The sequence below is a fragment of the Danio rerio genome, chromosome 23 (genome assembly GCF_049306965.1).
Source record: "Danio rerio strain Tuebingen ecotype United States chromosome 23, GRCz12tu, whole genome shotgun sequence".
Taxonomy (NCBI): domain Eukaryota; kingdom Metazoa; phylum Chordata; class Actinopteri; order Cypriniformes; family Danionidae; genus Danio; species Danio rerio.
The window spans coordinates 36419685-36435839 of record NC_133198.1 but is presented as its reverse complement, the minus strand read 5'-3'; the positions used below and the strand labels follow the sequence as shown (position 1 = coordinate 36435839).

Here is a 16155-nt window from a genome sequence, read left to right as displayed (position 1 = left end):
TTATTATTATTATAACTTTTATTATAATTGGCAATGCGATGGGGCAGGTAGCGCTGTTGCCTTACAGCAAGAAGGTCGTTGGTTCGAGACTTGGCTGGGTCAGTTGGCGTTTCCGTGGAGTTTGCATGTTCTCCCTGCATTTGGTTGGGTTTCCTCCGGGTGCTCCGGTTTTTCCTCCACAGTCCAAAGACATGTGGTACAGGTGTATTGTGTATGCTAGATTGTCTGTAGTGTATGTGTGTGAATGAGCAGGAATGGATGTTTCCCAGAGATGGGTTGCAGCTGGAAGGGCATCTGCTGCGTAAAACAGTCTGGATAAGTTTCATTCCTCTGTGGTGACCCCGGATTAATAAAGGGACTTAGCCGACAAATAGAATGAATGAATTATTATAATTATTTTGTTATCTGCTACTACAAAATATATAATAATAATAATAATAATAATAATAATAATAACAAATGTTGAAATATTTTAGTGGCGACACATGGGCTCAGTGATTAGCACTGTCACCTCACAGCAAGAAGGTTGCTTGTTCGAGTCTCGGCTAGGTCAGTTGGCATTTCTGTGTGGAGTTTGCATGTTCTCCCAGAGTTCGCATGGATTTCCTCGGGTGCTCTGGTTTTCCCCACAGTCCAAAGACATGTGCTCTAGGTGAATTGAATAAACTAATGTGGCTGTAGTATATAAGTGTGATTAAGTGTGTATGGATGTTTACCAATTCTTGGTTGCAGCTGAAAGAGCATCCACTGCGTAAAACATATGCTGGATAAGTTGGCGGTTCATTCCAGTGTGGCGACCCCAGATTAATAAAGCGACTAAACTGAAGAAAAATTAATGAATGTTTTAATTGTTTGCATTTTTAATGTATTGACCTGGACAAAAGATGCAGATTAAAGCTGTTGTGTGTATTCGCATATGACTGTATTCATATTATAGAATGCCCACTTTCAGCATTGAATCATTACCTAAGATAAAATAATTTCTTTTTCCTCCAATAATGTCTTTTTACTCTTATAATACTTTATTTCATTCAGTTACAATTTATCATTGACTACAATCTGCCAGTTAACTTACCTTAACCTTTTCTGGCTTGTGTTCTAGGCCCAGATTTTATTGGACTGCGGAGAGGACAACATCTGCGTCCCTGACCTGAAACTCTCTGTGCACGGGTAAGATGATTAGCAGGGAATGCAAAAAAAGGAATAAAAAGCATTGGGGTTTTGTCCACGTGTTGCACAATATACACTTAAGCATAACTATTTTAGGCACATAAAAATAAGTAATGGCCATTTCAGCTTCTGTTCAGATTAGATATTTAGATAAATAAATGTGATGAGTCACAGCTTTGGGACTAAGTGTATCCAGGTAAGATTAGTGACATGCATAGCTGTTTTTGTTTGTTGCATGTTTGTTTGCACGCAACAGGTGCAGCAATTGGCTGACTTGGTTTATGGGACAAAAAAACTATAGATTAAATGAATAAGCTTAAAAAATTCTGGGCTTGGAAATCTCTTTTCTTCTACAGATACAAGTTCCCTGCAGTTGATTTGTGAAATCTGTGGGCTATTTTCTTTCTCTTCTATACACAGATTTGTTTGCATCTGTTATTCTTCGACTGCAACAATGCGCCTTCCCTAAAACCTCACAGATTTGTTGCATTTGTTTTAGGTCCCATATTTATTAAACTGTGACATTCAACAAGCGCACAAAATAGTTCCTCTTGGAAATTCACCTGAGGGGTTATAATTTAGAAGACAACATGAAACTATATCTAGACAACCAGGCTATTCATCAGCTCCAGGTTGAGGACGTCCAGCCAAATTTACTAGTTCACTTAAAAATCACTTATTGTGGTGTTCGTTTCATGATATTAATTCTGATTAGCCACTGAATGCACATCTTGACCTCATTGTGACACGACCTCAGTCTTGTATATGTCATCCTGAGGGGTTTGTTATGAAAATGCAGCTTCCACGTAGGTTGGAGTCGCCACCAGCCGAGTGCCAGCGTTTGAGTTGGCTTCCCCAGCGTGGCTTTATGAGGCCAGGCGGTAATTGGAAGCGTCTGTGTGGCCCTCGCATGGAATTTCTCATTGTGTCTGAGATGGGGGGAGAAGAAAGAAAGGGGGGAGGAAACATGCAGGAATTAGAAAAAAAGGGAACGTTGTTGAATGTTTCATAGTCTTTGTCGTTGCATGTTGAACTTTATAGCTACAATGGAAATTAGGGGTTTTTAATAGGAAATGTGTGTATAATGCTGGAGGAAGGGCTTCCTGTTGGAACGATCTGGGTGACATTTCACCGCTAGATCAGCAGAATTCGACTACTGTTCAAAAGATTAAACTTGTACTTTTTAATATACTTTTTATTCAGCAAGGATGCATTAAATGAATCAAAAATTACAGTGAAAATAAGGTATAAATGTGACCATGGACCACAAAGTAATAAGTTATTTTTTTATAGAGAGATTTAGTTTGAATAAATAGGTTTTTCACTGATGTATGGTTTGTTAGGATAGGAAAAAATGTGCTGACCACAAATTTAGAGAGTAGTTGGACAAATATCTAGCTCTGTTTACACCTGGAAGTAAACTATGTTTTTGTTTATCTTAACACAAGTGAACTGCACTAAATACAAATAAAAAAGGGTCTAAAACCAGTAAAACAGTTCCAGAAGTATTCAAAAACACATTCACCAGTGTATTTTTGTAATGTAAATGTGAATAAAGAGCCACAGAATTCTCTAATTCTTAAAAATACAGTGATGGGATTCAAACTAGGCTGTGTGAAAGAAAGCAACACAAAAAGACTTTTTTGGAGGAGAAATGAAAGCTGCAGGTTTATTTTGCAAATTTATGCTGAAAGATCAAAAAAGTCCATACATAGACCCTTCCATAGACTCTTTCCTAAACAGGAATCCAGAAATTGGTCAAAAGTTTTTTGAAAAAGATTTGTATTTAAACGTCAAGTGTAAAAAGACGGTCTTATCTTAACCTTGCTGCTGGTATTGTATTACCTGGTCGAATTTATAGCCATAAAAGATCCTTAAAGCTGAAATAATAGAAATTCTAAAACTCAAAATTTGTATATTTAAATGTATTTGAAAATTTGTACATGTGAATATTGTTATAGTTTGTAAATTTGTATTAAATGTTGTAACTCATCTCAAAAAGAAAGGAAAGAAAGAAAGGCGAAGGAAGTAAGGAAGAAAAAAAAGAAAAAAGAAGGAAGACAAAAAAATAATGAAGGAAGGAAGTAAAGAAAAAATAAGAAAGGAAGACATGAAGGACGGAAGGCAGGAAGGAAGGAAACAATGGGTTGAACAGATAGAAGGAAGGAAGGAAGGAAAGGGCTGAACGGAAAAAAGGAAGACATGAAGGAAGGAAGGAAGGAAGGAAGGAAAAAAGAAAGAAGTAAGGAAAGAAAGAAGGAAGACAAGGAAAGAAGGAAGGAAATCATGAAAAATATGGAAGGAAGGAAGAAAAAGAAGGGGGGAAAAGAAGAAAGGAAAAAAGTAAAGGAAAAAATAGGATGGAAGACATAAGGTAAGAAGGAAGGAAAGAAGCAAGTTAAGAAGGAAGACAAGGAAAGAAGGAAAGAAAGAAAGGAAGACGAAGGAAGGAAGGAAGAAAGGAAAGGAAGACGAAGGAAGGAAGGAAGGAAGGAAGGAGGGAAAGATGTTAAGGAAAGAAGGAAAGGAAAGGATGGTGCTGCCCTATGTAATAAATGTAAATAGTTTTTGTTCTTATAGTGGATTAATACATGGTTATTAAAAAGGTTAATACAGGATTTAATTATTGGACATTAATTCGTATCTCCTCACCCAACTTTTGTTTCATTGAGCATAAATTGCAATTTTTGCCTAATAAACTGTCCCAGAAGGTAATCTAGCTACCAACGCAAGAGTTTCATGGCATTTCCATGTTTTTGGGTTCCACAGGGACAGGAAGGAAGTGTACATGGGTGACGACAACTCTCTAACCCTGACTTTCAATGCGAAAAACGACGGAGGCGGCGCTTACGAGGCAGAGCTGTATGTGGTCCTACCACCAGAGGCCGACTACAGCGGAATAGCCCGAAATAATGAGGTGAGAGATGGAGACCCTCCCTCCAGGTGCTGCCTATTACACAGACGTGTGCCAGACCCCCGCCATTAACTCCTACATGTGTTCAGCATTTCAGCTGAGAAAGACCTTTGTTCTGTTGCTTTGATTCTCTGGAGAAGATGTGCTTTTTATTAATGGAGACATGTGGTGAGGAATCCTGAAGAGAGGCAAAACGTGACAACAGTTTTTGAAATGACTAGAAATTATATTGTGAAAAAAAACAACAACACAGACTGATTTCACTCGACCGCCATTTTTTAAAAGCGAAATCGAGGCTGCGGTGGGAAGAAACCCGGAGGTATCGTTGGGAGTTACATAGGAACATTGTGTAGCTGGGTGTATTATTATTATATCTTATCAGCAAAGAGACAGTGACACAAATATATAATTTCACTGCCTTCCGAGTGACCCGAAGGTCCGTTCTGAATGAATGGTAAAAATAAAAAGGGATATCAGAGCTTATTTTCAGCTAAGGGAAATAGCACTAGTTAGTTTATGTTTTCTTTTCCAAACACACATTTTAGAGACCATTTAACAAACTAATGTTAATGAACTGATTCTTTCACTAATTAGACTTGTCGGGATACTGAATTAAAAGAAAAACCTTCAATTTTCCACTAACATTTAAGGCAATGTTGATGGCTTTCTTAAAACAGTGCTGATTTGCCATCGTGTTCACATGCTCAACAGAAAGAATTGTGATTGGCAGAGAAGGTCATCAGTTTACCCTCTGCTGTTTATCGAGTACAAACACAGGCAAGCGATCCGGTTGATGACTCGACTGATCTGCTTCCACAGCATGTTACTGCAATGTTTACAGTGCTGGTCTTATACTTCCCACTGCAGCCTCGATTTGGTTCTTTAAAATGGCAGCCACGTGAAATAAGAGTTTTATAGTTGTTCTTTTATTAAATCAGTCAAATAACTTTCAGATGGACCATTTGAACAATGTAAATAAAAATGGTCCCAACGTATTTCCTGTTGTAGTTTTAATTTCTATAGCTTCAGATAATTCAAAGCCACATATGGATAAATAATGTTATAATAGATGTTTAAATATTAAGTTATGATCCAATTGCATTTTGTTACAGTAATGAAATAGTTTGATCAAATATCAAATCAAATATTTGGTAACTCTTTATAATAACTGCTCGCTATTAATCATATATAATATAATATAATATAATATAATATAATATAATATAATATAATATAATATAATATAATATAATATAAAACGTGTTTCTGCCATGCAATAATTTTTTTATTTTATTTTATGTTTTAATGTAATATTAATAAAAAGCTATATTTTTATTCCATAACGTAATTTTATGTCACAAATTATTTAATTTTTTCCACTCAATTCAGAATCTGCAGCTCATAATTTTGACTTCCTCACAATTCTGGCATTTTTTCAGACAATTTTGTTTATAATCATATTTTTTGTGTGCTGTTATCAATTATTTGAATAATTATTAAATATTTTTCCCCTTTTAAACATATTCATTTTGAACATAATACATGCTGTTCTTATAACTTTACAGATAAATTGCTCTCACAATAACATCTTAGTCTACTAAAAAAAAGAGTGAACCACTGTTTTAGTGAACTGTTGTGCTTATTTTGAACTTTAAACCATATGTAATGATGATTCATTGCAAAAATGTATCATTCAGCAGTAGTACCAGCACTGGACTAAACAGGTCAAGACCCGAGTCAGTTGCTGTGAGTTATCTCTGTGTGTGTTTCCCAAGATTTACGCGTCTTTTTCACTCATTTGTCTGGATTTCTCTGGACAGAGCCTGACCCAGCTGACCTGCAGTTACGAGACGGAAAATCAGACCCGTTACCTCAGCTGTGACCTGGGGAACCCCATGAAGTCGGGCACCAGCGTAAGCAGCTTTATTTTACTCTGCTTTCTGTTTGTGTTTACATGCATGAGTGGCTTGAGAATTCACGTTGGGATGACTGAAGAGCACATTTTATCAAGGGTATTTTCATCAGACTGCTTTGCCAGTGTGGCTGACAATTATTTAAGCTATTTTTCATATTATTTCTTATAATATAATACTTTTTGTGTCACTGTTTTGGTGGTATATTTGGCGTACCTATGTATGTTTGTCAAATGGACGTCAGAGTTTTGATATCAAATTGATTTGCAGTGTTTTAACGTGTTTTTTGATTTTGATGTCAAGGTGAGAGCAAATATTGATACTCTCCAACAGCGGTGTGATCACATAGTTATAGTTATAGTTATGCTGAGCTCTTACATTTTATCTTGATTAGATTTTTTTTTTTTTTTTTTTACAATCAGTGTTGCCAGATTGGGTGGCTTTGAATTTGATTGTGTTGCTAAAGAATGCTATAGGCAGGATGGCATAATGTTGGCAGTTTTAAAATGTAAATTTTATATGCAAATGATTTAACAAAACATAACTGTGTGCTCCTAGTCCATTCTGTTATTAGTGACCAGTGCATAGGGTAAACTGCATGAACCCACCCTCAAGGGGTGGTGAAGGAAAGTTGTATTAAAATTTGACTACCCTTAGCGTACAAATGCGTTATGCAGTTAAACTCATGCTGTTAAACTCGGTTTAATTAAACTCAGTTTATCAGGACAATTTTTATGAATTTATACAGCATTTTTGAAAGTAAAACATACACTAATAGGTAGTGTAATCTACAGTCCACCACAATAAGTGCAGCGTGTGGGTGAGATGGGTGCAGTGTTTCGATGTGATCCAGTTATATTGTAATTTTATTATTAGTGTTCTGTTCTCTGGTGACTGTTGGAATTGGTTGCTGTATGGTTAAAAAAATGATAGTTAAAGAAACTAGGCTAATTTTTTATTTACATAAATTTAAATAAAATAAAATATTAGTCTATTATTTGCCCGTTTTTTTTTTTTTTTGTGCATTTGGGTGGGTTTTAGACAGTTTTTGGACTGAAAAATTCAGCTATATCTGGCAACACTATGTATTTACTAGGGATGGGTACTGAAACTTTATTGTTATTGGTGCTACATTATAAAAGACAGAAGTATCGATAAGCTTTGACGTTAACGGTTCTGCTATCGGTACTGGAGAATTATTGCTGAATAAACATCACTTACAGTAGCACAATTTCACTGACCAACCTTTTCTAATTTGCCATATTTGATATTTGTCTGCACAGTTGGCAGTCTCGCATAATAAATGCTTTTATTTCCGGTGAGCGCGTCAAATATAAAAGCCTTCACAGTTGTGGGCTGTGCGCGCGCATTCAGTGAAGGCTATTGCCAAGCGCACACATACAGCTCGCGACACAGACTCATGTAATAATAAAAAAGATACACTCAAATAATTTTTGCAGCTTCTTCAAATTACTTTTTAAGGTATAAAAACCTATTTAAAATGAACACAATTCCATTTTTTGAGACAATTCAATTGTTTTATTTTAAGTCCACTTGAATGTGTAAAACCAATTAATTTAACTTAATTTGTGTTAAGACAATGGGAAGGGATTGTGTGGAACACAGCATTTTTTAACAGTGTAGTGGAATTACTCAATGAGTGCAGATCACGACCTTTTGAGTTTGTGATGTCCGTACATAACATTTAATTAACCAGTTTTCCAATGACAAATGACCGGAAAAGTCATGGAACTGCTGACTGCTGAAAATGAGCATTTTTTTCCAAACAAAAACCAGACCTTACTATGTGTCTTGTTAGTCATATACGCTTTATTACTCATCTAACGTGTGTTAGTCAGCTCATAGTGCTGTCTGGGGGTCTTGTTAGATCATGTTTGGACGGGCAGGAAGTTCCCACCAGCGATGCAGGAAGTGACTGTCATTTTGGCTCTGCCCCATTACAGACTGGAGTTCCCCATTACAACATGGCACTCTGTGAAGGTGGAGTGATTTATGGCTTTTTTAAATGTGTCTGTAGAGATGGACTATAGTTGGTTGAGTATTCAAACTGCTCAATATGTGTTTCCATACACCTCTGTTTATTTTTGTAGTCACTTCAGGGCAGGTTATCTAGGTGTTTTATTCAGCTGTTTTACTATTAACGTAATTTTAGCCCATTATTTTTTATGGACCACCAAAGAGGTTCCTCAAAACGACTGGGCTCTATCTGTAATCTTATCTTGTGTAATGAGAAATTCAGAAATCACACACATCACACACACACACGTTCATTAACACCCACACACAAACTCTCACACAAAACAGCTGCTGGTATGGGGTCTTAGGTTTTTTTTGAGCATGTGGTGTGAACATAAAACCACAAATATAAAATGAGCGCTGGATCCCCCATGCAGTATGTGGTTGGTAGGAGATTTCAGCACTATGGGACTGAGGCTTGTAACTAGTGGTCAGGGTTTCTGTGGGTTTCACCAAGTCAGGATCGGTGAAATGTTTCAAAATGTTCATTTTTGTAACATAAACTATGACCCCGTTTACACGAATATATTTTAAAATGCATACGTTTTGCCCCAGTTACACCTTCCATCCACACTACGCTGGTATTTTTGAGCACCGAAAATGGAGCTTTTTGAAAATGTTGAAGAGGCCATTTTCATCTTGAAACGCTGCTGCTCTGTTTCAGTGTAGATGGGGGAAAACGGAGACATCTGAAAACGGAGGTGGGGCTGCAGACATTCTACTATCTGATTGGGGCTTCCTCCTCAATATTAAGTAGCCTACACAAAGTTCAGTCTTGCATCCTTTCTTTGTAGGTTCTGACTTCGCATTTTTAATATGGAAAACAAACTCCCGAGGACATGTCGGGAGGATCTTCAAAAAGAACACTGCGCTTTATAACCTCATTCACATCACCCTGGCTACGTTGTTTTACTTTCTTAACAATAAAATGAAAACATGATATAAGGAACTGTCATTTTTCATTTTGATATTAGCAACTTAAAGGCACCAAAAATGTTGAGGCGTCATGTAGCTACATATTTATATCACCGTCATCTTCATTGTATGCATATTTTTAACAAAACACAGCCTATAACATTACTGCCTCCTTTCATTTTTATTGAAAATATGAAACACACCTTCTCTTTTGCTGAATATCAGTTTTAATTATACCTGCCAGCACTCACGTTTTTCCTGGGAGTCTCCGGTATTTCAGACCCATCTCCCACCACCCTCCCATTTTGTTATTTCTATTTGATCCTGGAAAACTCTCATCATTTTTCCCACTGACTGCCTGGAGCTCAGACGCTGCAGTGCATGCCAGAGCGTGTGTGCGTGTGCGTGCGTGCGTGCGTGCGTGCGTGTGTGTGTGTGTGTGTGTGTGTGTGTGTGTGTGTGTGTGTGTGTGTGTGGGTGGTCACGTGATGTGTGTTTTGAGCAGTGTAGTGTGGATGGAGAACTTTTCAGAAACACTAGATGAAAAGCCAGTGTGGACTGACGCGGGTTATTTTCATTCTAAAATGCTGTTTTAATACTAGAACGTATTTGTGTCAACGGGGCCTGAAACATAAAGACAGGGCGGGATGCAGAGTAGCTTCTCCCTCTGTGTAAAAACACAGCCAGTAACGTTTTGTTTTAATCACAACTCTGCCAAGGAAGTGGTTGAGCTCAAGCAACATCTAGCAATAGCATCTTGAAAATGGGCGGGGTATGTCAGACAATGAGAGGGCTTTTGATAGGTCAGAAGTTTTAATGAGAAACTAAAGTATTATGTGATGTCACAAAGTCGTTAATCCATTAAGGTGGAAGTGAAAAACTGCAAGTTTTACGTTTAAATCTTTCTAATGCGAATTTTGTCACTGTTTTGGAGCACACTAGATGATAGATATCTCTAAAGGCTGATTTAGACTTCTGTGTGAAGTGATCGGCGTGACCCACGGCGTCTATCTTACACAAAGCCATGGAATGCTGCGTGCTGTTTGTGTTGCTCTGCAATAACACTTCCAAAATGCTAGCTGGCAGCGGGTTTTTATGCTTCTCTTTGTTGAGTTTCTTCACAGATGTTTTGTTTTTTCTAAACACTACCTTTATATAGCTAAAAGTAGCTAAAACTTGCTCATTTAAAGGTGAAAACTGGAGGACATGCAACAGCTTTAATCGTGAGGTAAACTCAAAACAAAAGTTTACATATGATGCTTCTCCACAGGACTCAACACTTGTAAAAACTTGTCAACGCTACAAACTGACCAATCTAATAGCTTGCGTGAGGAGCTTTACATTTTGTAAGGGGAGCATCAGCATCTACATCAGCCACGGAGAGGGTTATGTGACCATGTGGAGGTTTTGCCAGACCATACACGTGTACTTGATGCAGAAGTATAAATCATCCTTAAGACTAACATCTGAAATATGTTCTTTTGATTTCATAGGAACTTTAAAACCTTTTGTGACCATTGTGAATCTATTTGAGGGTTTTATTGTGAATATATTATATTTATTATATTTAATCCCAATGTTGGTCTTATTTGTGGTCATAATACAGATAATTAATGTGGACTAACAAAATAAAAAAGCTACAACATCACATAATCTAAAAAATAAATTAATTAATTAAAGAATCTGAAGCATGTTTGCTGCCTTTAATTGATAATTAGAGGTAGTTACAATGACAGTTAAGACTCTTTTAAAATTATTTAACACTTAGAGCAAAAGACTTTTTAAGACCTAAAATATAGATTTTTTTCATTTTTGCAGACGTTGAAAGGCCCCACAGAAATCCTGCTTTTGATAGTGCAGCTCAACATGACCTCACTCAGATGAATGGGAGAGGATGCGTTTGCATGTTTCCACTTGTGTTTTTTGGATGGAATACAGGAAAGAAATGTTCCACCATCCAGTAGATTCATTCTGTTGCCATGGCAGAGCATTATGGGGGATTCCTTTACTTTGTTTGCTGTGGAGAACTGTATTGTGACATTGAAAATAGTGTTGGACCATTTATGATAAATCAATTAATATGTACTTAATGTGCTTTTCAGAAAAGTTTATTACTTAGAGTTAATGAGATTTTATTAAAAAGAGTATTGTTTTATTTTCAGCTATGGGCTGGTCTGCGGTTCACAGTACCACGTCTCAAGGACACACACAATTTTGTACAGTTTGACCTTCAGATTCGTAGGTAAGACTGTTCATATGTGTTGTATTTAAACCAAGCACCACAATACAATACAATACAATACAATACAATATACAATATAAAATAATACAATATTTAAATTTAATATGCAGTCCGAAGCCTGTTTTCACTATTGAGTGATTTATTAATGTAACTCTGTCACAATTTATAAAACTTTGTCCACTCAATTTAAAATCTGTGTCTTACAATTTTTACTCTCACATACTTCTATTTTATTTTTATTTTATTTTATTTTATTTTATTTTATTTTATTTTATTTTATTTTATTTTATTTTATTTTATTTTATTTTATTTTATTTTGTTTATTTGATTTTTCAATTATTTTCCAAATAAATAGAGCAAGAACTTTTTGCACTATATTTTTTACTAAGTCCTGTTTGTTTTATTTTAGCTTGTATATAAGCCTTTTATAATAAAAACTAACATTTTAGGTTCAAGATTATTAGTTCCTTTAAGCTATATATATTTGTTATTGTTTACAAAACAAACCATCATTATAAAATAACTTGCTTAATTACCCTAACTTTAGTTAACCTAATAACCTAGTTAAGCCGTTAAATGTCACTTTAAGCTGTACAGAAATCTCTTGAAAAATATCTAGTAAAATAGTATGAACTGTGTTTGAATTAATCAGTTCCCTGCATGTTTTATAAAAAAAGGTCAGGAGAGCTTCAATGTCAAAAATCTTGGTAATTTATTGGATACAAATGAATAGTTCTATTCACAGAATTTTGTTATCCTCAATGCAATGCAAAAGTTACATTAAGGAGCTGCGCAAGCGTTTACATTTCCTAACTTCAACTTATAAAGGTAACTGATATTAACAGGTGGAGTTTAGTGAAATTCGTCACTTGTCAATCATTCTCCAGTCCTTCATTGTCCGCACCCCAGACATAAGTCCTCTTTTCCTACTAATTCTCTGCACAACATTAAAAGCATAAGGCTTTGTTTTCTGTGTTCAGTTTTAACACCTTTCTGCTGACAGGAAGTTTCTGCAGAGCTGAATTTAATTTTGGACCAGAATTTATCTACTTTTGAAAAAATGCTTCTTTAATATGCAAAACATCAGACTCCAGAAAAACTTTAGTTAATATCTGACCTTTAAATGACCGATACAAATAATTGTGTAATGAAAAGAAAAAGAGTCAAAAATAATAATAAAAAATATTCATTTTTCCCTAAGAACTGTCATCATGTCAAAGATAAAAGTAATCAGTTAGTAGAAATGAGTAATTAAAGCTATTATGCTTAGAAATGTGTTTAAAAAAATCTTTCTGTTAAACACAAATTAGGGAAAAATATTAAATCATTTAACTTTTACAGGAGGGCTAATAATTCTGACTTCAACTGTATATTAAAATATACTTCACAGTAGCCATAATATATGCGATTCAAATTAGTATTTAATACTTAAAAAATACAGTATATGTGACTGTTAAGGTGGTTGATATATGGGCAACTTTAATATGCATATCTACCATCTCTCATCTACAGCAAGAATGAGAACAACTCTCAAAGTGAAGTGGTCCCTTATAAGCTGGAGGTGGTGGTTCGCTCTGATGTCATTCTGCAGGGGTGAGTTCGTTTTTAAGTGCTTTACAAGGCCACAGCTCTCCCTGTTCCCTCACTCATCGCTCTTTATCTGGCCTTTTACAGCGTCTCCCGACCAGACAAGGTCTTCTTTCCCCCTCCCAACTGGAAGCTGACCAAGAATGTGATGGTTGAACAGAATGTGGGTCCCTCCGTCCAGCACACTTACGAGGTAAAGAGCTTGTCTGGGGACTGGGAGGCATCCAGAGGAACAGCTGGAAATCCCTATGTTGTCATTTTGGGATGTATGGTTGCCTAGTAACTAGCAGTTAAATTGTCGATATTTAAAATGGCAGCTTTGCTTATATTTGAGCTAGAGATTGTAAAACTTCTATTCGTGGACATATTTTCAGCTATATTTTATAGCTGAAAAAACGAACAAAAAAATTATATATATATATATATATATATATATATATATATATATATATATATATATATATATATATATATATATATAATTTAATGGAAAAGGAGTAACCATATTTTTTGCTTTTAAAAATGTGTTGTGATTTGGGATGGTTTGTTCTATTAGAAGAATTATTATATTTAGTTAAATTATAATATAGGTATAATTGTTATTTATTATAATGTAAATGCAAATGGAAATTTAAAAAAAATTATTTTTACCCAAAAAATATACTCAATGTTTTTTTAAAAAATATTTAAAAAAATGTGTTCAATAGATGGCAAGAGATTTTTAAATCCATATTCTTTTACTTTTAATGAAAAATAAAATAAACAAATATATTTAAAACTATTTAAACAAAAATGAATAAAAATTACAAAAAAAACCTTAACAAAATCACAAACAAATACAAACTTTTAGTACAAATAAAATGGTTACTCAGTTATAATAATATCAGATGAAGATCTTCTCCGAAATAAAAATATAGTGAAATTGTAATTTATTATTATTAATATTATTATTATTTTATAAATTATTATAATATATTTTTATATAGCAAACATTTTATTATTTTTTATAAACATTTATTTAAATATTTATATATTAAAAATTTATATTATTTTTTGTCTGTTTTTATAAAAAATTATATTTTTTTATTGATTTTTTTTTTAATTTACCACAGAAGTCACCCAGCCTATTTCTCTTCAGTTAGTTCTCCAAATTGCTGCTTGCAGTTTGGTTTCTTTGCATGACGTTTTTTTAATGTAGTGCGGTTTTTACAGATGAGTCACACAAACACGTGCAGAGGTTGTCATGGATAAATCTTAAAATAGCATAAAGCATCAACTCATCCCTTTATGATGAGCAGAGAGTCCAAAAACACCTGTGAACTTACTTTAGCAGCGCCACTTAATCCTATGGTTATGATGGCAAACGATATAATCATGAAAATGACAAACCGTAACCTTGATGTTTAACCACTGTGGTTAAGAGGCTTTATTATACCAAACACTTGAATCATCTCTCTCTCTCTCTCTCTCTCTCTCTCTCTCTCTCTCTCTCTCTCTCTCTCTCTCTCTCTCTCTCTCTCTCTCTCTCTCTCTCTCTCTCTCTATAATGTTACTGGCCAAAGCATTGCAGATTACATGAATAATACATCTTTTTAGTGATTATATAATATGTATTTACATTTAAAATTATTCAAAATTAGTCAGAATTATTAGCCCTCCTTTGATTTTTTTTCTTTTTTAAATATTTCCCAAATGATGTTTAACAGACCAAGGAAATTTTCACAGTATGTCTGATAATATTTTTTCTTCTGGAGAAAGTCTTACTTGTTTTATTTCAGCTAGAATAAAATCGATTTTTAAATTTTAAACACCATTTTAAGGTGTTTTTTAAATTATTAGCCCCCTTTAAGCTATATTTTTTTCTCTACAGAACAAACTATTGTGTCAAAAACATGTCACTTTAAGCTGTAGAAGTGTCTTGAAAAATATCTGGTGAAATATTAATTACTGTCATCATGGTAAAGATAAAATAAATCAGTTATTAGAAATGAGTTATTAAAACTATTATGCTTAGAAATGTGTTGAAAAAATCTTTTCTTCAGTAAACAGAAATTGGGGAAAAATAAACTAATAATTCAGGGGGGCTAATAATTCTGACTTCATCTGTACATAAAAGAAAACAATTATTTCTATAAATTCATACACAAATAAGAAAAAAGACTAATGTGATGGGGGAAGTATATATAAAATAAAACACAACTTTACCATGGTTTGTAATAATGTTTCTGACTAGTTTGTCTCTCTCTCTTTACTGTTACTCTAAACTGGGGGGTTGGTGGGTCAGACCTCCCTAATTAACGCTTTATCCACCCTGAAGGACATCAAAACAAGATGTATGGGGCAGGTCTACCCTTTAAAAGTTAAGAAATAGTTTGCTCCGATCTGTATCTTAGATATTATTAATAATTGAAATAATAGATCACTTAAATACACGTTTGATCACCCTTGTAATGGTTCATATCATTGTGAATGCATGTTTGCGCCAAAAATTAATAATTTAGCGGTTTGAAACAGGCAAATCTAGAACACCAACAGACAGTGTTACGTATTCACAGAACAAGTTTCTTGTAAAATAGGCATCTGTAGGTGTCCGTAAAATTTGATGCAGAGTTTGTATTTTATTATACACCTGCTTGCACATGAAAGTTAAACAGTAAAATAAAAAATACGTGCTGTTTTTCATGGTCATCCCTTAATATGCTTACTTAATATCACAAATGTCATTGAGAAACACTAAAAATCCACACAAATTGATTAATAAATTAGATGGAACTAAATTAAATATAGAAGTTTGATTCACAGTGGCACATTACCGAATATCATCAAAAAACTTGACCCCCCTCGATTGTCAATGTATAATTTTCACTCTAATCTAATCTAATCTAATCTAATAGTACTAATATAACTAATATTTTTTAGTGTTTTCTTTAAAATGCATTTGTAATAGGTTAATAGTTGTGTAGTTATGGAATGATTTTTTTATTATTATTATTTGTAAAACTTTACTAATTTCTAATTCTCTCTCTCTTTCTCTCTCAGCTGGTGAACAATGGGCCGAGTCGCATCAGTCACACTTTACTGCAGCTCAAATGCCCCATGAGGCTTCACAGTAACCGGTTCATTTACCCGCTGGAGGTCACCACGGAGGGCCCGGTTAACTGCACCACCCACAACATCATCAACCCACTCAACCTGAAGGTAAGAGACGTTCAGGGTTAACAACAGGACAGAGATTTTTATCAGGGTTGGACTTGACGGAGTCATTAAGACTGGGGTGCTTTCTGTCATTATGTGCACGACTTTGATCTGTCAGGCTTCACAGCAGTGTTTATGGGTAAACTTCATGAAGCCTATTAAGAATGTGCATGAGTTGCATT

General features: G+C 34.7%; 1 protein-coding gene across 3 annotated transcripts in view; it reads left to right on the top strand.

Annotated features, from left to right (window-relative positions):
• The window catches only part of itga5 (integrin, alpha 5 (fibronectin receptor, alpha polypeptide)), a 112057-nt gene that overhangs the window by 80605 nt on the left and 15297 nt on the right, over positions 1-16155 (top strand). For all 3 annotated transcript variants that reach the window (XR_012398264.1, XR_012398265.1, NM_001004288.2), the window contains exons 19-25: positions 1103-1170; positions 3940-4087; positions 5905-5997; positions 11112-11191; positions 12704-12784; positions 12866-12971; positions 15818-15976. Coding sequence is in view for 1 of the 3 variants with exons in the window: in NM_001004288.2 (NP_001004288.2) it covers positions 1103-1170; positions 3940-4087; positions 5905-5997; positions 11112-11191; positions 12704-12784; positions 12866-12971; positions 15818-15976 (735 nt within the window). In the remaining 2 variants the exon portion in view is untranslated. The remainder of the gene's footprint in view (positions 1-1102; positions 1171-3939; positions 4088-5904; positions 5998-11111; positions 11192-12703; positions 12785-12865; positions 12972-15817; positions 15977-16155) is intronic.